At 38.7% G+C, this 25,353-nt stretch overlaps 1 protein-coding gene across 1 annotated transcript in view; it reads left to right on the forward strand.

The window, feature by feature from the left end:
* TLCD4 (TLC domain containing 4) overlaps nt 1–16,302 on the forward strand; it is a 38,729-nt gene extending 22,427 nt beyond the window's left edge. Inside the window, exons 5-6 of the mRNA XM_065894943.1 lie at nt 928–1,001; nt 15,984–16,302. Coding sequence (XP_065751015.1) covers nt 928–1,001; nt 15,984–16,302 — 393 coding nt within the window. The remainder of the gene's footprint in view (nt 1–927; nt 1,002–15,983) is intronic.
* Nucleotides 16,303–25,353: the final 9,051 nt, after the last annotated feature.

Genomic DNA, 25,353 nt, shown 5'->3' on the forward strand with positions numbered 1-25,353 from the left:
AATGCTTATGTACTATACTTTTCCGATTATTAGTGGAAAGTACTAGGCATTATGTTTCTAAATTCAGAAGGGTCCCCAAAGTGTGTGTTTTAGCTATAGTATCTTCTGATTGACAGATACATTTTTCAGGTCAAATATGACAGATATGGTTTAACATGTGTTGTTATGTTTGACAAATGTGTATCTGCTCACAGGCTTATATATTGTGACTTAGGAAGTGAAATACACTCTTGAGATTTTTTGCTCCTAATGGATATTAAACTACGTTCCTATTTGATACTTAATTGTTATAAAAGTTCTCAACTTCCTAAATTCACACTACTTTAATCATTATTTCTGCGGTAATTTGAGAATGCTGTTACTAATGGCTGTGTGCAGAATTCATTAGTTTAGCGTGAGACAACTGCTTGAAATCTGTTTTTCTAAGTGAATATGGTATACGTAAGTGAACATAAGTATACAATACGTTGTCTTTAAAAAATGCTGTAGGGGCTTCCCTGGTGGCGCGGTGGTTGGGAGTCCGCCTGCCGATGCAGGGGACGCGGGTTCGTGCCCCGGTCTGGGGGGATCCCACATGCCGCGGAGCGGCTGGGCCCGTGAGCCATGGCCGCTGAGCCTGCGCGTCCGGAGCCTGTCCTCCGCAACGGGAGAGGCCACGACAGTGAGAGGCCCGCGTAACGCATAAAAAAAAAAAAAAAAAAAAAAAAAAAAAAAAAAAAAAAAAAAAAAAATGCTGTAGAATTCTAATGACATTTCTAAGTTTTCACGGAGAAGAAAATCCATTTAGCAGACTTGGTTTGTGTTTATATTGATCATTATTTTATGCTGAGAAGCTATTGAATGTTTCTTCGATGTTTGGAAATTTTGATAAGAATGTTTTCCCTGCCATTATGTTTTTGACATTATGTTTTATGTTTTATCACCCAGAGGGATGGAGTGCTGGGATACATTGGGAATTTTCGCCTGCTTGCAGAACTTTCCAGCCCTTTTGTGAATCAGCGGTAGGTAACTGATATCATTAATTATTTTAAACTTGGGCTGTTTGGTTTGGGGAAATTTTCCCCCAAGATCCTAAATATAAAAATGAGAGTATGGGCTTCCCTGGTGGCACAGTGGTTGAGAGTCCGCCTGCTGATGCAGGAGACACGGGTTCGTGCCCCGGTCCGGGAAGATCCCACATGCCGCGGGGCGGCTGGGCCCGTGAGCCATGGCCGCCGAGCCTGCGCATCTGGAGCCTGTGCTCCACCACGGGAGAGGCCACAACAGTGAGAGGCCCGCGTACTGCAAAAAAAAAAAAAAAAAAAAAAGAGTATGTGATATGAATTATCACCATTGTACAAACGAGGAAACTGAGCCTTGGAAAGGTTAGGGAATCTTATCCAAGATTCCCGAGCTAGAAGGTGGTGGTCCTGGCTCTTGAACCCAGCTCTCTTTGTGGTATGATGATACTTTGTTTTACTGGACTTATCTTGGGTCCAGTTAATATTCCTGACACCAACTTCCTCCTGTTCCCAAATTCTGACACCAACATTATCTTAGTCCCTCTTTTAAAATAATCTTTTCATTTTAGATTTGCAGGAAAGTTACAAAGATACCACAGAAACTCCCATATACCCTTCACCTAGTTTCCCCTATTAATATCTTACATTATCATGGAACATTTGTCAAAGCTAAGAAACCAGCATCGATACTTTACTATTAAGTGAACTTCAGACTTTGTTGGATTTCGGGAGTTTTTCCATTAGTATCTTCTTTTTGTTCTTCGGTTCAGTCTAGGCTGCCATATTGCATTTAGTTGTCACGCCTCCCCAGTCTCCCCTCGTCTGTAACAGATTCTTAGTCTTTCCTTGTTTTTCATGACCCTGACAGTGTTAAGGGATACTGTCCAGTTATTCTGTAGAATGTCCTGCAGTCTGGAGTTGCCTGTTTTTCTCATAACTGGACGGAGGTTATAGGTTTTCGGAAGGAATCCTGTAGAGGTGAAGTGCCCTTCTCATCACATATCAGGGGCTACATGATATCCATGTGACATCACTGGGGATGTGAACTTTCATCATGTGGTTGAGGTGGTGTTTGCCAGGTTTCTCCACTGTGAAGTTTTTCCTTTTCTTTACTCTCTTTGAAAGCAAGGCATGAAGTATAGCCCACTCTCAAAGGGGGTGAGGGGAGAGAAATTAAGCTCCACCTCCTGGAGGGAGGTAGTTGCTCATTTTTGACAATGGGTTTATTATTATCCTTTATTACCCTTGTCTTGTCATTTGACAGGGTCTGCTGACATTTTTTCTGTGAAATGTTTAGCTGCTCCTTTCCTTCCACATCCATGGTCCCAGTTTAGGGCCTTCGGGATCTCCATGGTTGATTACTGCGATAGCTTTCCAACTGACTTCCTAATTCGAATTCCACATTCACCCACTCCTCAGTCCTTTCCTCACAGTGCTACCAAAGTCATCTTTCTTGTGTTCCACTTTCAGTACCTTACTTTCTTACTAAACACTGCATCCTCTTTAGATTCTTCTCTGAACTTTCAAAGCTCTCTGTGATGTGCGCCATGTCTCCAGCCTTATTTCTTACCACTCATTAGAGTTAGTTTTGCACCCTTGCTGTCTCACACACCTGTGGATTTTTATCACTTTTCTTCCTTTATTCCCATCCTCTATTTTCCCTCCATCTTCGAAAAATTTACCTATCTTTCAAGTCTTAGGTCAAAATCCCAAACCCAGGGAAGGCTCCCACAATTACATGTAGCCTTTTGTAACTTAGTACAGAGATAACCCAGAGAATTGGGAGTCAAATCAGACTCATGTGAGTTAGGGAGCTTACCCTGTATCAATCCTTACTAATAATCTCAAGAATACAAGTAATCACGAGATACTGGCAAAGCAAGGAGATGTTCAGGACCATCAGCATGGCTCCCTGGGTGTTTTTTGCACTGGGCATTCTCTGGAATGAGGTTACCTATGAGGTCTCTAAGTGATATGTATAGTTCATATTGCTGACACGGAAGGAGCTCTCTTGGTTATGAAGCCATCTCCATTTAATACTCAGATAGTTACATAGCTTATATAACTTTCCTGGGACAGGGGTCAGACCCCATAAATCCATACATTCTAGGTTCATTTATCATAAGCAATACTAGACTAGGTATATCCTAAAAGCATTCCATAGATGAAGACTCTCCTACTACAAACACCATTAGTATGCTTACCAAGCAATTACCCTCATCACCCTTTTTTCTTGCCAAAGGTGGAAGGGATGGTCCTTCCACCTCCAAACAGGAGAGATTAGATTACAGATCTGCTGCTTTCCCAGGTACTTATGTACTGTTTTATATTGCTTGCTGGTGTTTCATATGTTATAATTTTATTTCTTCAAGAAGATACTAAGTTCCTTAGGCTTGGCCGTTTAAAATTTTTTAAATAAGAGTTCTTTTGCAATTTTTAAAGACTCCGATGATGTGAAAATATAGAGAGCAAAGAGAATGTTCTCTGAAGGCAGAAGACCTGGATTTAAATTCAAGCTCCCCCACTTACCATTGTGCGTGAGTGGAAGATTATTTAATCTTCCTGAGCCTCAGTTTTCTTACCTGTAAAACAGGGATAATGATACCTATAGGCCTTACAGTTTATTGTGAAGATTCTATGTGGTTATATGTTATGTTTACATATGTGTGTAAAGCAGCTGGCATAGTGCTTGCATTCAGTACATATGCAGTAAGTGTTAAATGTAGTGTACATTCAATATGCTAAAATTTACTCAGCACTAGAAATGGCATAGTTTATGTTTGCTTTATCTACTTTGCAGTATCTTTTTTGTTCTTTAACCCATCAAAATTAGGTTTCCTCGTCTGTCATTTTGCTGGAACGATTTCATTAGAGGTACCATTGACTTCCAGATGCAAAATCCAGTGAACTCTCTTCGGTGCCTATCTTATTGTATCTCTCTGAGGACTGCCACCTCCTTCTTGTAATGCCATAACTCCCCTTGCTTTCGTGACCCTGCACTCACCTGGTTCTTGTAGTTCTCTGACCATCGCCTCCCAGTCTTCTTTGTCGGAGACAGTTCCTTAGATGCTGGTGTTCCCCAGGGCTCTCTTCTGGGCCCACCGATCTTCTCTGTGCTTCTCCCTGAGTGGGTTGTGCTTTCAGGGTTTCAGCTATTACCCATTTGCTCAATGTGGTGTAATGGACTATGCATGAATTTTAGAATCATATAAGCTCAAGCTGCAATTTAACCTTGCCGCTTACTTGCTCTGACCTTGGCTAAGTTACGTAACATTCCTGTACTACAGTTGCTTTCTCTATAAAAAGAGCATATTTAATATTACCTACTTCTTTGTATTATAGTCAAGTGTTTTCTCCTCCCAGGTGGCACATCAGAATCAACATGTCTAAAATAGAATGCAACATATTTCCCTCTGTATTCTCTTACATGCTCCTGTTCAGCATGTGGCCTGGCCGTTCTCTTGGTTAACTCTGCTCAACATGTGGGAATCATCTCTGCTGTCAGTGCCCTAGTTCATCATCTCTTGCCTGGGCTCCTGCATCAGCCTCTAACCCTGTACTGTCCAGTAGAGTAGCCACAAGCCACATGTGACTATTTACATTTAATTTAATTCAATTTAAATAAAATTAAGAATTTAATTCCTCAGTCTAACTGGTAACATTTCCAGTGCTTCCTAGCCCCATGTGTCTACTGAATTGGGTAGAACATCTATAGACCATTTCATTATTGCAGAAAGTTCTTTTGGACAGAAAAGAACTATTCTAGACTGGGGTTGGCAAACCAAGGCTTGAAGGCCAAACCTGCTGCCTGTTTCTACAAATAAAGCTTTATTGGGGCACAGCCATGCATATTTGTTTACCACGACTGCTTTCACACAATAACAGAGTGGATTAGTTGCCACAGAGATGGTAGAGCTTCCAAAACCCCTTACTTTGTGTTACTCTCTGGCTCTTTATGGAAGAAGTTTGCTAATCCCTGCTCTAGGCAGTCTGCCTGCCTCCAGTCCTATTCCCCTTTCATCCTCTCCTGTATTATTATCTTCCACGGCGATCTCTCTAAAACACAAAAATGAACACGCAGCCTCCTGGTTAGATCCTCTCAGTGGCACCTGCTGCTTCCAGTGTACAATATGGGCTCTGTAATGTGATGCAGAAAGCTCTCCAAGTAGAGCTATCTTCTCTCTTTCTGCCATATTCCTCCTCAGAAATCGCCTCTCACCCCAACTTGTCCCTGTGCTAGAAAGGCCTCCTGGCTCCTTGCTCATCCTTCATGACTCAGCCCAAGGGTCATTTCCATCATGAAACCCCACCTCTTCCAGGCTGGGCTGGGTGTCTCTCACCCGTGCTTCCATAATAGTGACACACAGTTATACCATTATGATTAATAAATTATTGTAAAGTTCTCTTTCTCTTTTTCCTGTTTCTTATTTATCTCTGCGTTTCATTAGGTTGGTTGAACTTTGCATGGTTCAGCATCCACACACTGTCTGGCACATAGTAGCCATTTCATTGCTTTTGAATGAATGAGTCCCAAGAGGTGATCAGTTAAGCTTTAGCAATGTCTGTCTCTTGAAGATGATTCAGATTTGAGATTTTGAAGCAGGAGAAAATTAACCTTGACACTTAAAGGAACTTTGGTTTGTTTCTGTTTGAAGCTCTTTTTGAAAAACCATAATATTAGAGAGTTTAACTTATTCTTTAATTTTGTAGTAAAAAGCTATGCTATACCTTTATTTTAAAGCTTCGAGTCTTTTGTAAATTAAGAAATTGAGAAATGGGGTTGGAATATGAGCAAGAAATGGTATAATGGAACAGCAAGGAGATTATGACAAAATTTAGCACAGCTACTTAAGTACTGTTAGAGTTTTCCATAGTTTAATTGTTTTCTTTACTTTGTGATATTTTTATGTTCTCTCTATTTTAGAGCTTTGTATAATTTAAGAAGACACATGGGATGCATGTGGTGGGGTACAAAGGTTAGACACCTGGGCTTCAGTTAATTTTCAGCTGCTGAGTTATACCCGTGCCTCAGGTTTCTTTTTGTAAAAAGTAATTTAATGGTGGTAACTTCTTTTTTGCCTAAATGCCCTTAACTGTTATGAGGACATATTTTTGAATTGCTGTTAAGGTTAAATACCTTATAAAAACTTGTACCTATGTTCCTTAATATGTTCCTTCAGTATTTATTGAATACCTTCCCAGTACCTAAATGTTCCAGTCGCTGCCTCAGGGAGCTTCACTAGAGTGTCTGGTGTCGTGTCTATGTTTGAGAAAATAGGACTTAATAATACAAAATAATGAGCTAGTAAAATAAGACATTGTGTGAAAAAGGGCAAGAAGAAAAGTGCTGTTATTAATGGCTTAAAACAGCCATTCTCAGACTTGTTGATCTCATAAATTATTGAGGACCTCAATGAACTCTTACTTCCTATAGGCTGATAGCTATGGATATTTACCAGATTGGAAATTAAAACTGAAACATTTACAAATATTTATTAGGTCATTTACTATTAACAATAATATTTCATGTTAATGTAATTTTTGTGAAAAATAAACTACATTGCCAAAATGAAAAATTTTTCATGGGAACGGTGTTGTACATTTTTTGCAAAACTTTTTAATGTCTAGCATGATAGAATTCAGCTGGATTCTCAGGTTTGTTTCTGTTTTCAGTCTGTTGTGAAATGTTATTTTGGTTGAAGCATACAAAAAAATCTAACTCTCAGGGTTAACAGTGTAGTAGGTAAAGGAGTATTTTAGTAGCCTTTTCAAATAATTGTTGATATCCTGCTTTAATACTATACCAAAATATACCAAGAGGTAGTTTCTTAAAGATTAGTTAAATGTGGAATCTGAAACCATATCAGTGGACTTTTGATACACTGTTATATTCAAATCCATTGGTCTGTCTTGTACTTTGAATCTTTTATTCATACCTAATTTTGTGTCATCATGCCTTGGTCATTTAGAAAATATTGGTTCACTGAGTTATGTAGGTCTTATGATAAATGCTGATACATTTATTAGATAATATTTTTTTAAAAACCCATTACTGACCTCATCAGAAAAGTTTTTAACTCTTCAGAGGCTATCCAAGAGTTTTTCTTCCAGACAACTGTGCTTTGTGCGTACTTCCCATTTTATCACAGAATATTAAAAAGACATGTACTCAGGGCTTCCCTGGTGGCGCAGTGGTTGAGAGTCCGCCTGCCGATAAAGGGGACACGGGTTCGTGCCCCGGTCCGGGAAGATCCCACATGCCGCGGAGCGGCTAGGCCCGTGAGCCATGGCCACTGAGCCTGCGCGTCCGGAGCCTGTGCTCCGCAACGGGAGAGGCCACAACAGTGAGAGGCCCACGTACCGCGAAAAAAAAAAAAAAAAAAAAAAAAAAAAAGACATGTACTCAAAATACATGATTTAATATAATTAATCATTCTTACTGCTTCATCCAGGTCATTCTTAAGTGAAACTTCTCCACTCAACCCCTCTTTTTTTGTTTTTAACTGCAAATATGTGGCATAGATTACAATGGCGACTAGTACCATTTTGTACCACTGCTATGATTTGTGCTAAGATGCCAATGGTCTTATCCATCAGTACTTTACACCATCAGAATAGAAGTCAGCACAATGAGAAAGGCAGATAATATTTTAGTATCATTATGAAAATAGTTTTCCCTTGTAGACTCCCTCAAAAGTCTCAGGGGCCCATGAATCACGTTTTGAGACCTATTATTGATTGATGTTTGTCATGCAAGGCTTCAAAGAGAAATTGGGACACATTCTTAAATGTTTTAGGATTTTTTTAAAGAAGTGGATGAGAAAGGGAGAAGGGAGAAAGGCGTGAACATAAGGTTTTGAAAAGTGGAATAAACATGCCATGTGAAAGAGAAACTTCATAGACTTGTAGGATCAAAGAGTATGTCTTAGGAGGATAGTGGATAGAGAGGGTGTTGAATGCCAGGGAAAGCTGATTGAACTTGACCAGTGGACAGTGAGAATGTATTCTAGTGGAGAAAGACATTCTGAAAATAACACTGAGTAATTCTAGTTTTGGGTATTTGTGGGATAGATGGTAAGAGGAAAAGCAAAAGCTTGGGTTAGAAGGTTAGCATACAGCTCTTAGTTGTGTGAATGACTGGTGTAATTTCATTAGTCCAGGAAATAAATAGGAGCCCAAATTAGGCTGTCATGATAGAGTAGATATGATGGAATAAAGGTTTTTGAGGGTAGAAAAAGTGAAACTGGTAATAAGAAATTAGAGATAGAGAAAAAAAGACAAGTTTAAGATATTTTCTACATTGGACTTAGAAGAATGAAAAAAGATGAGGATTAGGAAGAATAGGTGGGAAGATGATGAGTTTGCTTTGGAGATGCCGCATTAGAGGACAAACAGAGCATCTGAGTGGAAATGTATTAAGAGGTAGAGAGGCATTTTGAAATGATCAGATAGAGGTTACATTTGAAGCCATGAGAAAAGATGGTGTTTAAAAGGTGTAAAGTTGAATGTCTAGAATTGAGAAGTAAGAGAAGGAAGAGTAGATACAATAAAGGAAAAGTTTACAAGTAGAAGGGGAGCCAGAATAACATTGGGATGGAGGACAACTTTTCTAAAATTAAGTTTTTGAACTCCTAAATTTCCAGAGTTAATATTTATTAAATACAGTGTTCACATGCCTGAAAGAATTACATTTGCAACCAAGATAAAACCCAGGGGTCAGCCCACGACCCAGTCTCCACGTAGAGTCCCAGCAACGGTACAACATGTAAATCCTTATTGGAGTTTTTCCAAGGATGTCAACAAAGGTCCAGTTTGTTACAGCAGCACTTCTTAAAAGTCTCTTCATTCCTCTTGAACTCAGAGTATCTCCTGGACCCTGTAGCTTTCCCAAAAGCTCACACTTCTGACTCTCAACTCCTAAAAGTCACCAAACCAGTACCATATAGGGGGATGGATCCTTTGCTCCCATCCTCTTTTTTTTCTTTCTTTCTCTACCTGAAAGTAGCCCTCTCTCCTCTTTCCAAATGTGAATTATACCTGCTAATGCCTTGAGTTTACACTGCATGTGCTTAGTACCTAACTCTGCACAATCAACTCCCAGGGGACTTAATCAAAAGCTCCAAGTCCCTTTAGAAAAGCTGGAGGAGGAAGAAGTGCTAAATGACCAAAGACAGAGTTCTCTCTATGGGGTTGGGGAGGATTACACACACATACAATCAAGTATGCCTAAAACCCAACATGCATAAAACCAATACCCTACTCTTTGCCTAACCTCCCTTTCCTCCATGACCACCACCACAGAAAGCTTCCAGTATGAATCACTGGGATCACCATTGACTTAGTCATCCAAGTCAGAAACCTGGAGTCACCCTAGACTGTTCCTAGTCTGGAAGCAAGCCCGATCCATATTATCTCCTAATATTCTTCCTAATCCTTCCCCGACTCTTTCCACTCCACCTGCTGTCATTATAATTTTTGGTCCTCAGTGTCTTTTCTTCTTTACCCATCTAAGTAATAACTGTGGATGGTGGTGAAAAACAGTGTTTTCCCTCTCTCCTTCCATCCCACCTGCATGTCTTCTTACTTTCTTCTGCTCCTCTCCCTCTCGGCATCAACACATATATTCCCAAACTGTTAGCCTTTATTTGTTGGAATGAAAGGGTGTTCTCATTAGGTAAGAAGAGGTAGATTCCAATAAAATAAGTGGTCCTTCTGACACGAGAGAGAAAGATAAGGACAATTATATAAATATTATTTCAACTTGAATTAATATGTGAGTTCTTTCCTTTGAAAGAGACTGGCTTAAAGATCAGGCACCAGTCACATGGGAAAATTGGCCGAAGATAAATGCAGTGATTGTACAGTAAAGCCAAAGCATAAGTTCTTAAAGTCTAGATTTTTAGATAATCACCTTTCCAGACAACGAAAAATTTGGAAAATGCATAAAGTGCCGGAGAACAGGAAGTAGTCTAGGCTAAATGTAATGTAGGACTTGTGGCATCGAAGAGAAAAGGCTAGAAATGTAGAGTTAAGGGAGACCAGTTGGGTTATTGCGGTCATCTAGGTAAGAGACACCGAGGACCAAAAATTATAATGGCAGAAGGTGGAATGGAATGAGCTGGGGAAGGATTAGGAAGAATCTTAGGAGATAAAATGGATCGGGCTTGGTTCCAGACTAGGAATAAAATGGATCGGGCTTGGTTCCAGACTAGGAACAGACTAGGGTGACTCCAGGTTTCTGACTTGGATGACTAAGGCAATGGTGATCCCACTGATTCATAATGGGAGTTTTCTCTGGTGGTGGTCATGGATGTTAGGCGAAGAGTGGGGTATTGTTTTTATGCATGTTGGGTTTTAGGCATATTTGGGAGTTGGTGATTTGTCAGGTGAGGTTGCTCAGCAATAAATGAGAAATATGAAACTTCAAGTAGAACTTAAGAGAGGACTTGAAACCAGAGATTTCTGTCAGGGTGTTCGAGCCTTTGTGGAGGAAGAATTTTTCCTCTATTCATCAAGGTTCTTTGGTGGGTCTAATAATCAGTTTGACATAAGGCAGATTAACAGAAGAAAAACATTTAATTACATATATGTGAGGGTCCCACAGGACAATGAGACCCAAGGACAAGCCGGGCAGTAGAGGCTCATAAGCCGTCTTGAGCTAAGGAGTGGGATAGGGGCTGCACGTAGGAGGGTGATTCATAGGACATAAGAAGAGCAGATGTTTGGTAATTACATGTTTGTCCTGCCATACAGATAGATCATTCAGATAAAAAGTTATCTCTTGGTGTAATAGCTCTCTTTGTGGGCCAGGACACCTATCTAAATTGTTTCAGGTAATTCAGGGAGAGGTAGGAGTTTTTCTTGAGTCTGCTGGGTCTTAGTTGCTTTCAGCTCAAAATATTCTGCATGCCAAAGTGGCACATTTGGGGGAGCTTGTTCTGAACCCCTTTAAGCCCTTGAGAATGTATAAAATGGCCTTGGTAGAGCATATGGAAGGGAGTGTGCCTGGGAAGCACAAATATTTAAGGGACAGGCAGAGGAAACGGAGACTGAAAAAGTATAGGTAGGGAATCAAGAGAAAACAGTATTAGGAGAGGAGAAAGCAAGTATGATGGTTGGCAGTGTCGTATGCTATAGAAAGGTCACCTGGGATGGAGGCTGAGATGAATCCACTGTCTTGGTTATGGGGATGCCACTGGTGATCAATTTCTTTTGTAGGGGAATGCAATCGTATTGTACTGGGTTGTGAAGTATAGCCAGAATGTCTGTGAATACACTGTTGACTTCTCTTTTTAAGAGTTTAATAGGGAAGAAAAACAGAAGGAGAGATTTTTTGGATTAGAAAGGGTCGGGCATGTTGGTAAGAGAGAAGAAAGTATCAATCTATACATGGGGAACTGGATGGAGCAAGGGAAAGGGGATAATTGATGGCCTAAAGTCACAGAGCATGGGTACAGAAGCAATTGGCCTTGGAGAGGGCAAGAGAAACCTCTTCATCTGAATATAGAGAAAAAGGTGCTTGAAAAGAAGATTTGAGGCCTTGGGGTCAGAGTTTGAGGAATTCATTGGATGGACCCAAATACCTTAGTAGTAGAAGAGGCCAGTTCCTCTGATGGGATTGAGAAGTAGAAGTGAATAAGGAAGGGAAGTGACTTGATTTGTGAGACAGAGGTTGGGGAGCAATTCTATGGAAAATGTGGAGTTAAGTAAAAGGAATGCCAAGCAGATTTGAGAATTCAGTTGAAATTCAGAGCTCTTTAAGTTACATTTGTGCTATTTATGTTAATATCAATATTAGTGAGTAATAATAGCTATTAATTGAGCTCCTAGTACAGGGGAGTTCTTATGTGTCAAAACAGCTTCATGGTATAAGGGAGGTGCTATCATTATCCCCATTTTGTAGGGATCAAACTGAGACATAGAGGTCAATAACAGAGAGGTAAGACCACACAGCAGCTAAGTGGCAGAAGTAGGTTTGAACCTGGGCCTTCTGACTGCAGAATACAGTACCCACCTTCCCTCTATACTCTGCCTAAGGAAAGCTGGCCTGATGAGAAGCTGGGGATAGGCAGCGTGAGTGTGATGGATGAAGGGGCAAGAGAACTGAGGGTGCCGATGTGTGTTCTGAAGGTAACTGAGTTCAGGTAGGTAGGAAAGGAAGTGAATCAAAGGCTGGTAGTGAGGGATCTGGGAGTGGAGGTCAAAAAAGAGATTTAGATGGAATTGGGTAAAGAGAAATATGGGGTACTACGAAGGGGATGGGTTATTTGAGGTATAGCATTTCTGATTAAACCCAAGACCACCATGTAGTCTAAGAAAGGAATGGCTGAGGGTCAGAGGGGAAATCTTTGGAGTAGAGAAGTCTGGAGGATAGGAGATCTGGATAGAGCAAAAGATGTTGACTTTACTTCTTTAGTGACATTTTTCCTATTTGTGATATTATTTTATTAATTTGAGCATTACTCTCTAAATAGTTTGTTTTTAACTGCGTTGAATAATTTAGCCCTTCTCTTTTCACCCTACACATACTTATAAATTGTAATACCCGTCTTATCCTACAAATTATTTCTCTTTGATATTTTAATATCTCTGAAAAATATTTTAAGGTTTTTTTAACAGTTAATTTTTAGTTTCTGAAGTTGAGCAATTTCTAGCTTAGTCATGACTAATTCTGTCAAATTGAATATTAAGATACATGGATACATTTTACTACATTTACAACTTAACCTCTAAAATATAATGAGGTAACATTAGGCAAGATAGTTTTTTTTTGAGGAGGAAAAAGTAGAATACAGCAAATACCAAATTTTTTTAAAATAAGCTTTTTACTTAAGAATAATTTTAGACTTCTAGAAAAGTTTCAAGGATGATTCAAAGGGTTCCCATATACCCCACACTCAGATTCTCCTATTGTTAATATTTACATTTGTATGGTACATTTGTCATAATTAATGAACAAATATTGATACATTATTATTAACTAAAGGCCATAGTATTTTCAGATTTCCTCAGTTTTTACCTAATGTCCTTTTTCTGCCCCAGGATCCCATCCGGGATACTACATTGGATTTAGTTGTCACGTCTCAGACTCCTGGTTGTGACAGTTTTTCAGACTTCCGTTGTTTTTGATGACCTTGTCGGTTTTGAGGAGTCCTGGTCATCTGTTTTGTAGAATATTTCTCAATTTGGGTTTGTCTGATGTTTTTCTCATGATTCGACTGAGGATATGGGGTTTTTGGAGGAAGACCACAGAAGTAAAGTGCCCTTCTCATCACATTGTATCAGGACTACATGCATAAACATGGATTGTCACTGTTGTTTACCTTGTTCACCTGGCTGAGGTAGGGTTTGTAAGAGTTCTCAATTTTAAAGTTAACTGTTTCCACCCCACCTGCCTTCTATACTGAACTCTGTAACGAAGTCCCCCCTTGAAGAGTGGGGAGTTATGCTTCACCTCTTTGAGGGTGCAATATCTACATAACTTATTTGCAGTTATTCTGTACAGGATATTTACCTTTTCTCCCCTATTCATTCACTCATTCATTCATATATATTACCATGGCTTCATGGATATTTATTTTATACTTTGAGTTTGAGTCCAATACTGCATTACTTATTTTGTTCAAATTGTTACAACTTTTGCCATTGGGGAGCTCTTTCAGTTGTCTTCTGTGTCCCTTTGACATAACTTCATCATCTTTTTTGGAGCACTTCTTTATTTTCTGATACTAAAAAAATACTCTATATTTATATTGTGTATTCTCTGTCCCAGTGCTAGAATCAGCCATTTCTCAAGTAGTCTTGTTTTCTTTTATTGGACAATGGTATTAGAAACCACAATATGGGCCCTGGGTGTGCTCATTGCTACTGGGGCATCATTGTTTCTATGCCCTCCCAGCTGACAACTTGGAAATGTACTAACCTGTGTATACACACATATCTATAATTATTTCTGTATATGTCCATCTGTATATATGTATTAAACTAAGCATGAGTTTATACTGAAGTTTCCAGCTCTAATCCAGTATCATATGGATCAATCTAATCTTTTGCACTCATTATCTGTAACCTTCCACTCCCACGATGAGAAATCTGGTTCCCACTTCACCATCAGACAAATTTACTTATTTGTTAAATACCAGTATACATGTATAATGGTTTCAGAATTGTTAACCTCTTCCCCCATGAGATAACAATTTTACCAGCTAGAGCAAAGTGCCTATGTACAGTTTCTTTTGTCTTTAGTCTTACAGTCTTAATTCATTTTCAAAGTTACTTAGGTCACCTATTTTTACCCCACTCCCTCCAGTGAGGTTATGTCATGTATTTGGAACGCAGTTAGATTCTTTTGTCACAGGTTACATACTGCCTGGCATGCCCCAACCTCCTATTGATTTTTTTAAAATTTGCATACACTCTTGATCTGTTCCGTGGGTTTTGACAAATGCATAATGTCATATATCCCCTACTACAGTATCATACAAAATTGTTTCACTACCCTAAAATATTGCCTGTGTTTCACCTATTCTACCCTCTCCTGCTCTCCCTGAACCTCTGGCAGCCGCTGATCTGTTTTTTTGTCTTTATAGTTTTGCTTTTTCCAGAATGTCACATAAATGGAATCATACAGTAGATAGCATTTTTCAGATTGGCTTCTTTGGTTTATCAATATGCATTTAAGATTCACCCATGGTGTTACATGAATTGATAGTTTGTTCTTATTTATCGCTGAATAGCATTTAATTGTATGTACATACCACAATTTACTTATCCATTCACGTACTACATTGTGAATAACATTATGAAGCAACCTATAGCATTTTGGTTGCTTCCAGTTTTGGGCAGTTATGAATATGGCTGGTGTAAACACTTGCATGCAGGTTTTAGTGTGGACATATATTTTTAAATCAATTGAAAAAATACCTAGAAGTGTGATTGTTGGATTGTGTGCTATGAATATGTTTAGCATTATAACTGCACTGCTGTCTTTTGAAGTGGCTTTACCATTTTGCATTCCCACCAACAATGAATGAGTGTTCCTATTGTTCCACATCTTTGCCAGCAATTGGTATTGTCAGATTTTCGGATTGTAGTCATTCTGATAGATATGTAGAAGCATGTCATTGTTTTAATTTACATTTTTCTAATGACAGATGATTTTTAGTATCTTTTTATATGCTTCTTTTCCTTTTGTTTATCTTCTCTGATGAGGTGTTTAAGATCTTTTGCCCATGTTTTAATTAGGTTGTTTCTTTATTGCTGAGCTTTAAGAGTTCTTTATATATTTTGGATATAAGTACTTTATCATATATGTACTCAGTAAACAATCTCTCCCTGTGTTTGGATGTCTTTTCATTTTCTTTTGACAGTGCCTCTCACAGAGCAAGTTTTTAATTTTAGCGAAGTCCAACTTATATTTTTTTCTATGGATCGTGCTTTTGGTATTATATCTAAAATCCTATCATCAAACCCAAGATCATGCAGATTTTTTCCTGTTTTTTTTTCTAGAAGTTTCACAGTTTTGCATTTTACTTTTAAGTCTGTGGTCCATTTCAAGGTAATTTTTGTGTAAGATGTGAGGTCTCTGCCTAGGTTTATTTTTCTGCATATGGATGTCTAATTGTTCCAGCACTGTTTGTTAAAAAGTGTTTTTTCTCCATTGAATTATCTTTACACCATTACCAAAAGTAAGTTGAGTATATTTGTGTGGGTCTGTCTGTGGGCTCTGTATTCTGTTCCTTTGGCCTGTCTGTCTGTTCTTTTACCAATGCCGTGCTGTCTTGATTATTGTAGCTTTATAGTAGGTCTTGAAAGTGAATCTATCAGCTTTATTCTTTTTCAGTATTATGTTGACCATTCTAGGCCCTTTGTCTTGCCATATAAATCTTAGGGGTTGTTCTGAATTTTAAAAATGAAAAACTAGAAATTGTTAATCCTCAGAGATGCAGAATAAATGTGATGTTTCTTTAATTTTTTTCCCAGGTGGTTCTTTGAGGCTCTGAAGTATCCTAAGTTTTCCAAGGCTAATGTCATCAATGGAATACTCATGACTGTGGTGTTCTTCATAGTGCGGATTGCCTCAATACCTCCTTTTTATGGCTACATTTACTCTGTGTTAGGAACGGAAGCCTACCTGAGGCTTGGATTTTTAATTCAGTGTTCCTGGATCTCTACTTGTGTTGTTTTGGATGTAATGAATGTCATGTGGATGATCAAAATTTCAAAGGGGTGCATCAAAGTCATCTCTCTCATAAGACAAGAGAAAGCCAAAAAGAGTCTTCAGAATGGAAAACTTGACTAAAAGTGGGCTATTGACAAGCATACTTCATGATTACCCACATTATATCTTCTGATAGGTTGAATTCTTGGCATGTTCTTGGCTTCTTTATGAATTATACTTGTTATTCTCGGTTTCAATGTCCTTTTTTTCCTAACCGTTAGAAAAGAGAAACTAAAATTTAGTTTTTATCTGAAGATTTATTTTCTGATATTCTTCGGCATTATAAGCATGGATAAAATCTTAAAGGTTTAAATAAAAATGTATAAATATGGTGGTGAATCTTTTTAGAAACCTGTTAACCAGCATTGGTATTTTTCTCTGTGAAAACATGACTATGCTAATTTGGTGCACTTGGTTTTATGTCACCGATTTTGCTGAAAGAATGGGAACTGCTTTTAAATCTGTAGATAGCTCTCCACATTTTGTTGTATTGCACTCATTTCTTACTATGGCTGTCAATACCTGTGTAGTGTTTAATTTCCAAATTGTTGAAATGTCCTTTTTCTTAGGCTATTAGAAGTGATGTCTTTTTCATTTAGATATGCTGTCATCTACTAATAATGAAGTATTTTGCTTATTTGGGGAAGCTTTAGTTAAATTATGGAAAATATTTCTTGCGTTTTCAGACTTTTCTGACATCACTTTATTATTTCTACTTTTAACATTTTTTCAAATTATTGCTTTTTTTCTTTTGTAGTAAAGCTTAAGACCAATCTAATAGAGCTCCTTAAGAGATGAATTCTTCCTTCTAAACATGCATGTTCTAGATGACTATTTGGGCTAATAGGAGGAATCATTAAGAAAAAAGCTTTAACACTGCTGTCTCTATCTGCGTCCCTTGCACTTTTTCTATGAAAAATATATTATTTCTATTTGCAAAACCTCCCCTGAGTTCAGAACCCAACATCATTAGCACCAAAATCTTATGCAGTATGCATTTATCATGCTCCTAAGGTAGGCCTCTTCTTGATGAGACCAAGACTACAAAAAAAAAATCGGTATTCATATTTTACTCACAATTTACACCCATGCTTTTGCTTAACCAGCACTTTGAGTGCTTTGAATTTGTGTCTTTCCTAAAGGATAGGAAAACAATAGATAATTTAATCCAAGCATTCTGATTATCAATATTATTGCTTTATCTGAGGATAAATGACTGGTGACTTATTTTTTCTGTTTGTGTGTGTGGGTATGTTTGTGTTTGCTTTGGTCCTTACAACCCAAATATAGAATTATACAGTTAGCTATTATTGCCTTTATTTATTTTTCTCAAGTACTTTAATGATCATTCTTACCTAAGGAAAAAAATTAATCAGCGGTAAATACTAGAATTTAGTTGAACCCAAACCAGAAGATCTAATTCATTCGGTTTCTCAGTTTGAAGGAGAATGTGTGACTTACATGTTATGAGGATGAAGGGAGGCTAGCTGGATATTTCAGGACTTCTGATTTGATGTGATTTGATTGATTTGGCTGTCCCATGCAGATGGGGCCTGATACATTGTAGAACATTGGAAGAAGGTAATTGAGATCTCGGTCAGTAACTAAATGAAAAATTGAAATTGATTGGCTTATACCAGGTACACTTATTTTTGAAAGACTTAATTAAAGTAATATAAAATATAGGTATTTGTTTTTAAATCTGCTAATATTACATTGATAATTTGTTACTAAATTGAGTGCCTTCTACACATAGGCACTTAAACATGTATTGGTTGTTTAGCAGGGGTAGGAAGGCACGTGGTTTTATCTTGTTCTTTTCTTGCTCTTTTGTGAGAAAAATGGCTTTTTAAAAGGAAAACATTTATATTAGAAAACTATTTTGGAAATTCATTCCTTTAGGAAGAAACAAAACTTGAAATAAATATTTTTGACTTTGGATATTTCTATAGCTTCTGAACACAGATTTTAAACCCACCATCAAAAGGAAGACAATATAGGGCTTCCCTGGTGGCGCAGTGGTTGAGACTCCGCCTGCCGATGCAGGGGACACGGGTTCTGTGCCACGGTCTGGGAAGATCCCACATGCCGTGGAGCGGCTGGGCCCGTGAGCCATGGCCGCTGAGCCTGCGCGTCCGGAGCCTGTGCTCCGCAACGGGAGAGGCCACAACAGTGAGAGGCCCGCATACCATAAAAAAAAAAAAAAAAGGAAGACAATATAAAGCTATATATTAGTGAGTTTCAATATAGCAATTTCCATTTTTATAGTTATTTCATGCTGAAAACTTCATTTTTACTTTCACCAACAGCACCTTTCTGCAGTATAACCCCTCACTAAGTAAGTGTAATTAAAATATCCATATGTTGAACTAAAGTTTGTTATTCCCTTAGTCAGCAATTCTTATTTTATGCTGGCTGCACGATAGTTAATTTAGTATCCAGATTCAATATCCAAAAGTAGATTCTATGCATTTCCTCATAAAACAGACATGAAATGAAAAAGACACTGCAAGCTGCCATGCTACTTGAAGTCAGATCTTTACAGGAGCTATACTTTGCTGTTCTGTGATTGTATCCACCTACGTAAGATACAAGTAGCTAAAGACAGAACATTTCATTTGTTAAATGATGAATTTTTCATTTATTAAATGACAAACTTTTGCTAGACATTTTACGTATTAAACATTTTGACTACATGGATTAATTTAAATTATTCTATTAGGCATTCTGATATTTAACAACTTAAAATATTTATAGAAAATGAAAGCAAATTGGTATAAATTTTTAAGCAACTCTATTTTTGTAGAAAAAGATTAGTGACAACCTGTAACTATAAAGATGTTCTCTGAACGTGTAGTACTCTAGAAAATAAAAATTCTTACAAAATTTTGAAAATGAATGAAAATCAACTAAATAACATGCAAGATCATAGACTGCATTAGATATTTTATTTGGGAGAATTTAGAAATTATGAGCTTTAGTTTATAGCGTCTGCATTATCGTGCCTAAAATCTTTTTACTGAATATTATTTGCATTTATTTAAAACAATATGGAGTTATATCTGAATGCAAAGAAATGAACTCCTTAAATTGTCTTGATACATCATAGTAAGTTGAAATGTAGTAATTTTTATTCCAACTGTTCGTTTTGGTATTTCATGGATTAGCCGTATGTTAAGAGAAATAATGTCTTCACCATTCCTAAGAGTGACTGATATACTGTGGATGACCCAGTACTGTTGTAAAGGACTAGTTTTAGAAACTACCTAGTTTATAGCTGTTTGAATCAAATTCTTTTCTAAATTTTAATAACCTATTTGACTCAAATCAAAATTTTGCTAAAAGTATCAGTTTTTAAATTGTATGCTTTCTCTGAGGTGCATTGGGCATTTGGAGAATGGTTCTTCCCTTTACTGTTGGTTACACCAGTTGTCATCATGTATTTAGAAATATTCTTCTCATGGAGATATACAGGGGAAAAATGTGTTGTAATATTCATGTTTGTTCTGCTTCATTTTTAAGGAAAATAAACATGTTCCAAAAGACACTATGAAAATAAGTGTTTGAACAAATTTCAGTTTCTAGGTTACTCTTCACTCCAAATATGTAAATATACATTTGAGTTGGCTTTAAGTGGTTTAATCTGTTGGATGAAATTGAAAAGTCCGTGTCATTGTTGACATCATCAATTATACTTCATAGAAGACTATGTATTTATGTGTTTTGGATTCCATAAGAAGCAGACTGGTATAATTTTATCAGAAGTGTGGTACAGTATGTCTCAACAGGTACAAACCAGCACAGCAGCGAGACCCCTCCTGTGCTGAGAGGCCTGGGGCACACACACACACCTTCCCAGCCTTAACCACAGCGGGTTGACGATGGGCACACTAAGCCTACTGAAAGTGAATTCTGACTTGAAAAACACGTGTGATACGTGTGAGAACAAGGAAGAGCCAGCAGGACCTGGGGTTGGAGGAGACAGCATGACTGAGTTGCCCTTAAGAGCCATGATGCTCCTCTTTCAATCCAGAAGTTTTCTCTCTGAATCCCTTGAGCCTTCCATCTCTTCCTCCTAATACCCTAAAGACTTCATCAGCACCTCCCTCCTTTATACTAATACCTTTCTATGTCAACTTTTGAGACCTCCCCATACCTGTAAGCTTGCCAGTCTATTGTGGCAAATTTAAAAGTTCACAGGTGTGTTCTTTCATTGAAAAAAAAACCCCAAAAACATTGCAGTAAGTTTCAGTAGTGAACAAACCATAATTTATTAAGAGGCTATAGGAAGCCACTTAACATTTAATAATACTTATTTACAACACCAAGCAAAGCTTATAATCTTATGGTTTTATTGAGAAACACCCGTAGTCTCTTTCTTAAACTGGCTTAGCAATAAGAGCTTTATAACACGTTTCAGCTGGGGATTCATTGCAAGCATGTAAATTATCTAAATGTTCTTCCTCAGACCCTCTGACAGGCAGAGGAGGAACCGAGGTAGCTGTGTGCTATGAGGAGGGTGTGCTTGCCTGTGGCAGCATTACTGAGTCCTGCTCTTTCATCAAGCAAACTCAGTTACGGTCCTGTTTCTTTTAAAAACAAGCTTATAGCGAGTGGATTACTCAGGGTGTTTTCCAAAGTACAACACCCAAGGATTTGAGCCCTGTCCCTTTTTAGCCCAGACCTCTTAACTATCTCTGTTAGCTTTGATCAGGTCATACCTTTCTTTGGAAGATATTTTGGGTGGCAGTGAAGCTAAAGATTGGTTTGTTTGCATTGAAAATGTTTACACTGATTCCCTGTAAGCAGTAGACAGTTTTGAAATCAGGCCCGATATTTAAGACCAAAAAAAAAAAAAAAAAAAAATCTAAATCTCAAAGACATAAATACCTCTGGCTGAAAACTCGTTAATTATTATCTGTATGTTTTTTCCTTTATATCTTTATGTAATTCTTTCTGTAATTAAGTGTGCATTAAGGTATTTGCCACTTCTTGGTTAATGAAGCATAAAAATGTAACTAAATAAAATTTGCCATATATTTTTCTGTTTCTTGCTTGGTTTGCTTCTAATACGATTATGTCTACTTTTTACTCAAGGAATTTTTGCATAGATAATACTCTTACTAACTTGTAACTGGGATGAGTTATGAGATTTGGGGATAATTATTTGATTTTGTAATAATAACTTTTAGACATAGATTTAATTTGAAAAAGTTACTTGAAACCTGAAGTAAATGTGACAGCTATAGTGATACACAATTTTTCTCTGAGAATATATCACATTAATATTTAATTGTCAAAGATTTTAGAAGTCTTTCAAAATACATTTATTAACTTTGAGAACACACCTTCTAATGTACTTCCATAAGGCTGAAGAACTTTTATATACAGAATGTAAGACTTGGTAATTTACAAATCAGTGTTACTCAGATTTATCAGATATTAAAATAGCAACTTAGTATTCTTGTTTTGTTTCTGGTGGTGCTTTGGAGGGATTAGTAGACATCTTTAGGTATTTCCCTTAAAAATTTGAAATGTTTGTATACTTTGTATGTGTGCCATTTTAAAGTATATGCAAGTTCTAAGCAATAATCTGCATGTTATACAAGGTTGGCATTACTTTGTCATGACAACTTTATTATTTTAAGAATGTATAAAATCAATATCCTATATATAAATCACTCCAAACCCACCCCCCAATGAAAACACTGGGATTTTCTTGTGTTAGAACACTACTAATAATGTGGTGCAAAGCTTTGTATTTTGTGAAAAAAATAAAATCAATTATTTAGTGCAAAAGTTTGAGTCTACAAGGTGTACGCTTGAATAGTAATTAATGGGTGATAAAAATTACTTTTCTCACATCCAATCATCTCTCCTAGCATCTGAATCCTAACGTTAATATTCACTCTTCATGATGCTTGTAGAGCTTGTTTACCCCCTTCCCTCCCTCCTTTCCTCCCCCCCCCCCACCCCGCAGGCCCCAGCCTTGTAGCAAATCAGAAGGCGCAGCAAACATTTTAGTCCTGCTTATTAAGGGAAGGAATGGTGCTATCTAATCAACAGGCTCCTTTAGATTGAGTAAGACTTTGGCAATTATGTTTTTAATCTCCTTCCTTTTGTCCCTTAGGCCTCTCGTGTGGTCTTTAGTGTTTTTCCCAAATGTCTTGGCTGGAATTCCTACCTTCCCAAATTGCCTGTGGTCTTAACGTTGCATCTCGCTCTGAGACTATCCAGTAGATCAGGAGGCAGAGTGCTAATTGAATAGAATACTGAAGTGGTTTGGCCTTTGGAGAGTAGCATGAGTCATGCTTCAGAACATGCCTAAAATGTTGTGTCAGGACTGGCAAAGGAACAGCTGAATTTCAAAATTAAAATAGCAGTCACAGCTGTCAGTGGAGGCAGGTCACAGGTAAAATTCCAAGGATTCAGAAGTCCTCTAAGCAAGTGGAAATGGGCGCTCTCTCCCCTACCTCTGGCTGTCTCAAAGATGAGTCACGCTTTATTCTCCTCTTTTCCAGTCTTCATCAAAGCCTGCATACTGCTTTCCCTCTCTTTTGATTGTCCTTAAACGTATACAAAATAAGCGATGATGGCAGATTTGCAACTTTCGCTCATGTGAGTAACTGATCATCTGACAGATGTTCCTGGATGCTCCCACAAAATTAGGCTCTTCATCTACGGCCTGTGTACCCGCTTCTGCCCAATGAGCCCATTGTTGCTTCTGGCACAGTGCTCCTAGGTCCTCCCTGCCCTGGCTAAACAGCCCCTTCCTCTTTTCATCTACCCCCAGCTAAATTTTACTGCCACATCTAGTTTTATTATTTTCCCCAAATCTTTGGTTATACCACTCCAGAAATTACCTGAGCAGAACTTTCAAAGAAGGTGACTTGTAGGGAGAAAGGAAAAGTCAGTAATGGTGGGCTGCATTTCTGCTGAGGATAAAGTTCAAGGACAGATGAAAATTTGGAAAGAATGACACAGGAAAGGAAGGAGAAAGGACTTCAGAGAATAGGAAGAATAAGAAAATGCTATGTACGTGTCCACTGCATTGGGTGACATGAACTTATCAAGGAAAATGAATATAGTGAAATTCCTATACGTGGTATAAGAATTTTAATGTCTTTTCTATATTAAGATAAAATATGTACATTATTCATTTTAGATGCCTTTCTATATGTATGTGTTTATATGTAGGGATATTTTGTGTGTGTGTATGTGTGTGTGTATGCGTGTGAGCACGTACAAGAGAGCATATCTTAGCAGTGTTTCACCCACTGTGGACAAATCAGATGCCTTGCTGTGGACGCAGGAATGAGGAGGTGACCTTTGTGGAGCAGTGGTCCTAGTGGGCTGCCTGAGCCTGCAGGAAACTCCACGTCCTGAGCTGTTGTAGTTACCAAAAGCCAAACTATGCCCAACAATTCAACTTCCTGGAATGATTTGTGTTGTCAGGTAGCCTCATCATGAGAGGTTTTAGAAGATCATGAGCAGTTTCTAAAGTCTACTGTGCTGTGGACAGAAAGGAGGCATGAATGGATGCGGCACAAGAGGGTAGGATTTTGTTTGAATTGTAAATTGGAAAAGAGCAATTTGGAAAGCGAGGTGCCTGAGAGCCTAAGGGAACCAAGAAGATGTATCTTTTTCTTTTTAAGAGATATCTTTTTATTTATTTATTTATTTATTTATTTATGGCTGTGTTGGGTCTTCGTTTCTCTGCGAGGGCTTTCTCTAGTTGCAGCAAGCGGGGGCCACTCTTCATCGTGGTGCGTGGGCCTCTCACTGTCGCGGCCTCTCTTATTGCAGAGCACAAGCTCCAGATGCACAGGCTCAGTAGTTGTGGCTCACGGGCCTAGTTGCTCTGCGGCATGTGGGATCTTCCCAGACCAGGGCTCGAACCCGTGTCCCCTGCGTTGGCAGGCAGACTCTCAACCACTGCGCCACCAGGGAAGCCCTAGAAGATGTATCTTAATCTCTGTGAATCTTAGTTTACCTGTAAAAACATTTGAAGTATCTCTGATGTTTCTCCAACTCTTACGTCATATTTGTAAGAGCTTCAATTTGAACAAAACAGCTAGGAAGGAGCAGAAGTAGCGCTAAGCTTGGTCATGTGATTGAAATAACATTTGAGGGAGATTCTCAGTGTCCAGTGAATGGGAGGACAGAGATAGATTAGTGATGGAGAAACCGGCCAAGCAACTACAAAGTGGTTAGTTAAGCCAGATGTGTGCCCAAGACAAGGAAGAAAAAATAGATGGGCCAGATCTGATAAATATTGCAGAGGGAGAGCCAAAGAGATTAGACAAACTCAATGTGACTCACGAATGAGTCTGTGGAACTGAAAGGTGACAGATGCTAGTGGTTGTGACATCAGAATGTGGGGTGCCATGGACTGAGCGGGAGGTTGGAGAGTAGGCAGCTCTTAGGGGACGTCGTGGATGAGACGGAAAAGGGGGAAGTATGGTCTGGGGTCTTTTGCCATGAATGAGGAAAGAGAAGGTATGGTAGTGGAAGGGCAGAATGGAGCCTGTGGTGGGTGTCACGTAACAGCAACGTGAAGAATTCAATCTGGGAGAAAGAAAATGTCTCTCAAAGTGCCTCACTGTCACTGTGCGGTTTCAACTGCTTTTCTCATTTCGGACCCACAGTCTTGCCTTGACCCCTCGTGTCTGCGTTCCAGGTTCCTGACTGGTCACTGATTCAGGCTTTCCACTCCGTCCTCATGAGTCATTACTCTCCGTGGTGTCTGCCCAGTGCCATGCAGAGTTTGGGAAAGGTCTACAGATGATGGTAAGAGGCCCAAAGAACAAGGCCCTTCTATGGAGTCTGGCTGCAGGTCCCTGGAGAGGGCGCAGCCTTGCAATGGGATTGACTCCTCAGGTGAGCTGGTCTTTGGATGGTGAGAGGAGGGGCAGAAGTTCCAAGGGTGTAGCAGAAGCTGGCGTGTCCTGGAGCAGGGGCAGGGAGGCTGCAGTGATTGTGCTAGGGCTCCAGTCTTAGTTCATGAATCGCCAAGGGGTTCCCTCCCGGACTGCCGTAGTCTCCTGATTGGTCTCTTCCACTCCACGCTCTCCCTGCTCATTCATCACCCCTGCTACTGACCAACACATTTAAAAACACAGCTTCAATTTG

The sequence above is a fragment of the Phocoena phocoena genome, chromosome 1 (assembly GCF_963924675.1).
Source record: "Phocoena phocoena chromosome 1, mPhoPho1.1, whole genome shotgun sequence".
Classification (NCBI taxonomy): domain Eukaryota; kingdom Metazoa; phylum Chordata; class Mammalia; order Artiodactyla; family Phocoenidae; genus Phocoena; species Phocoena phocoena.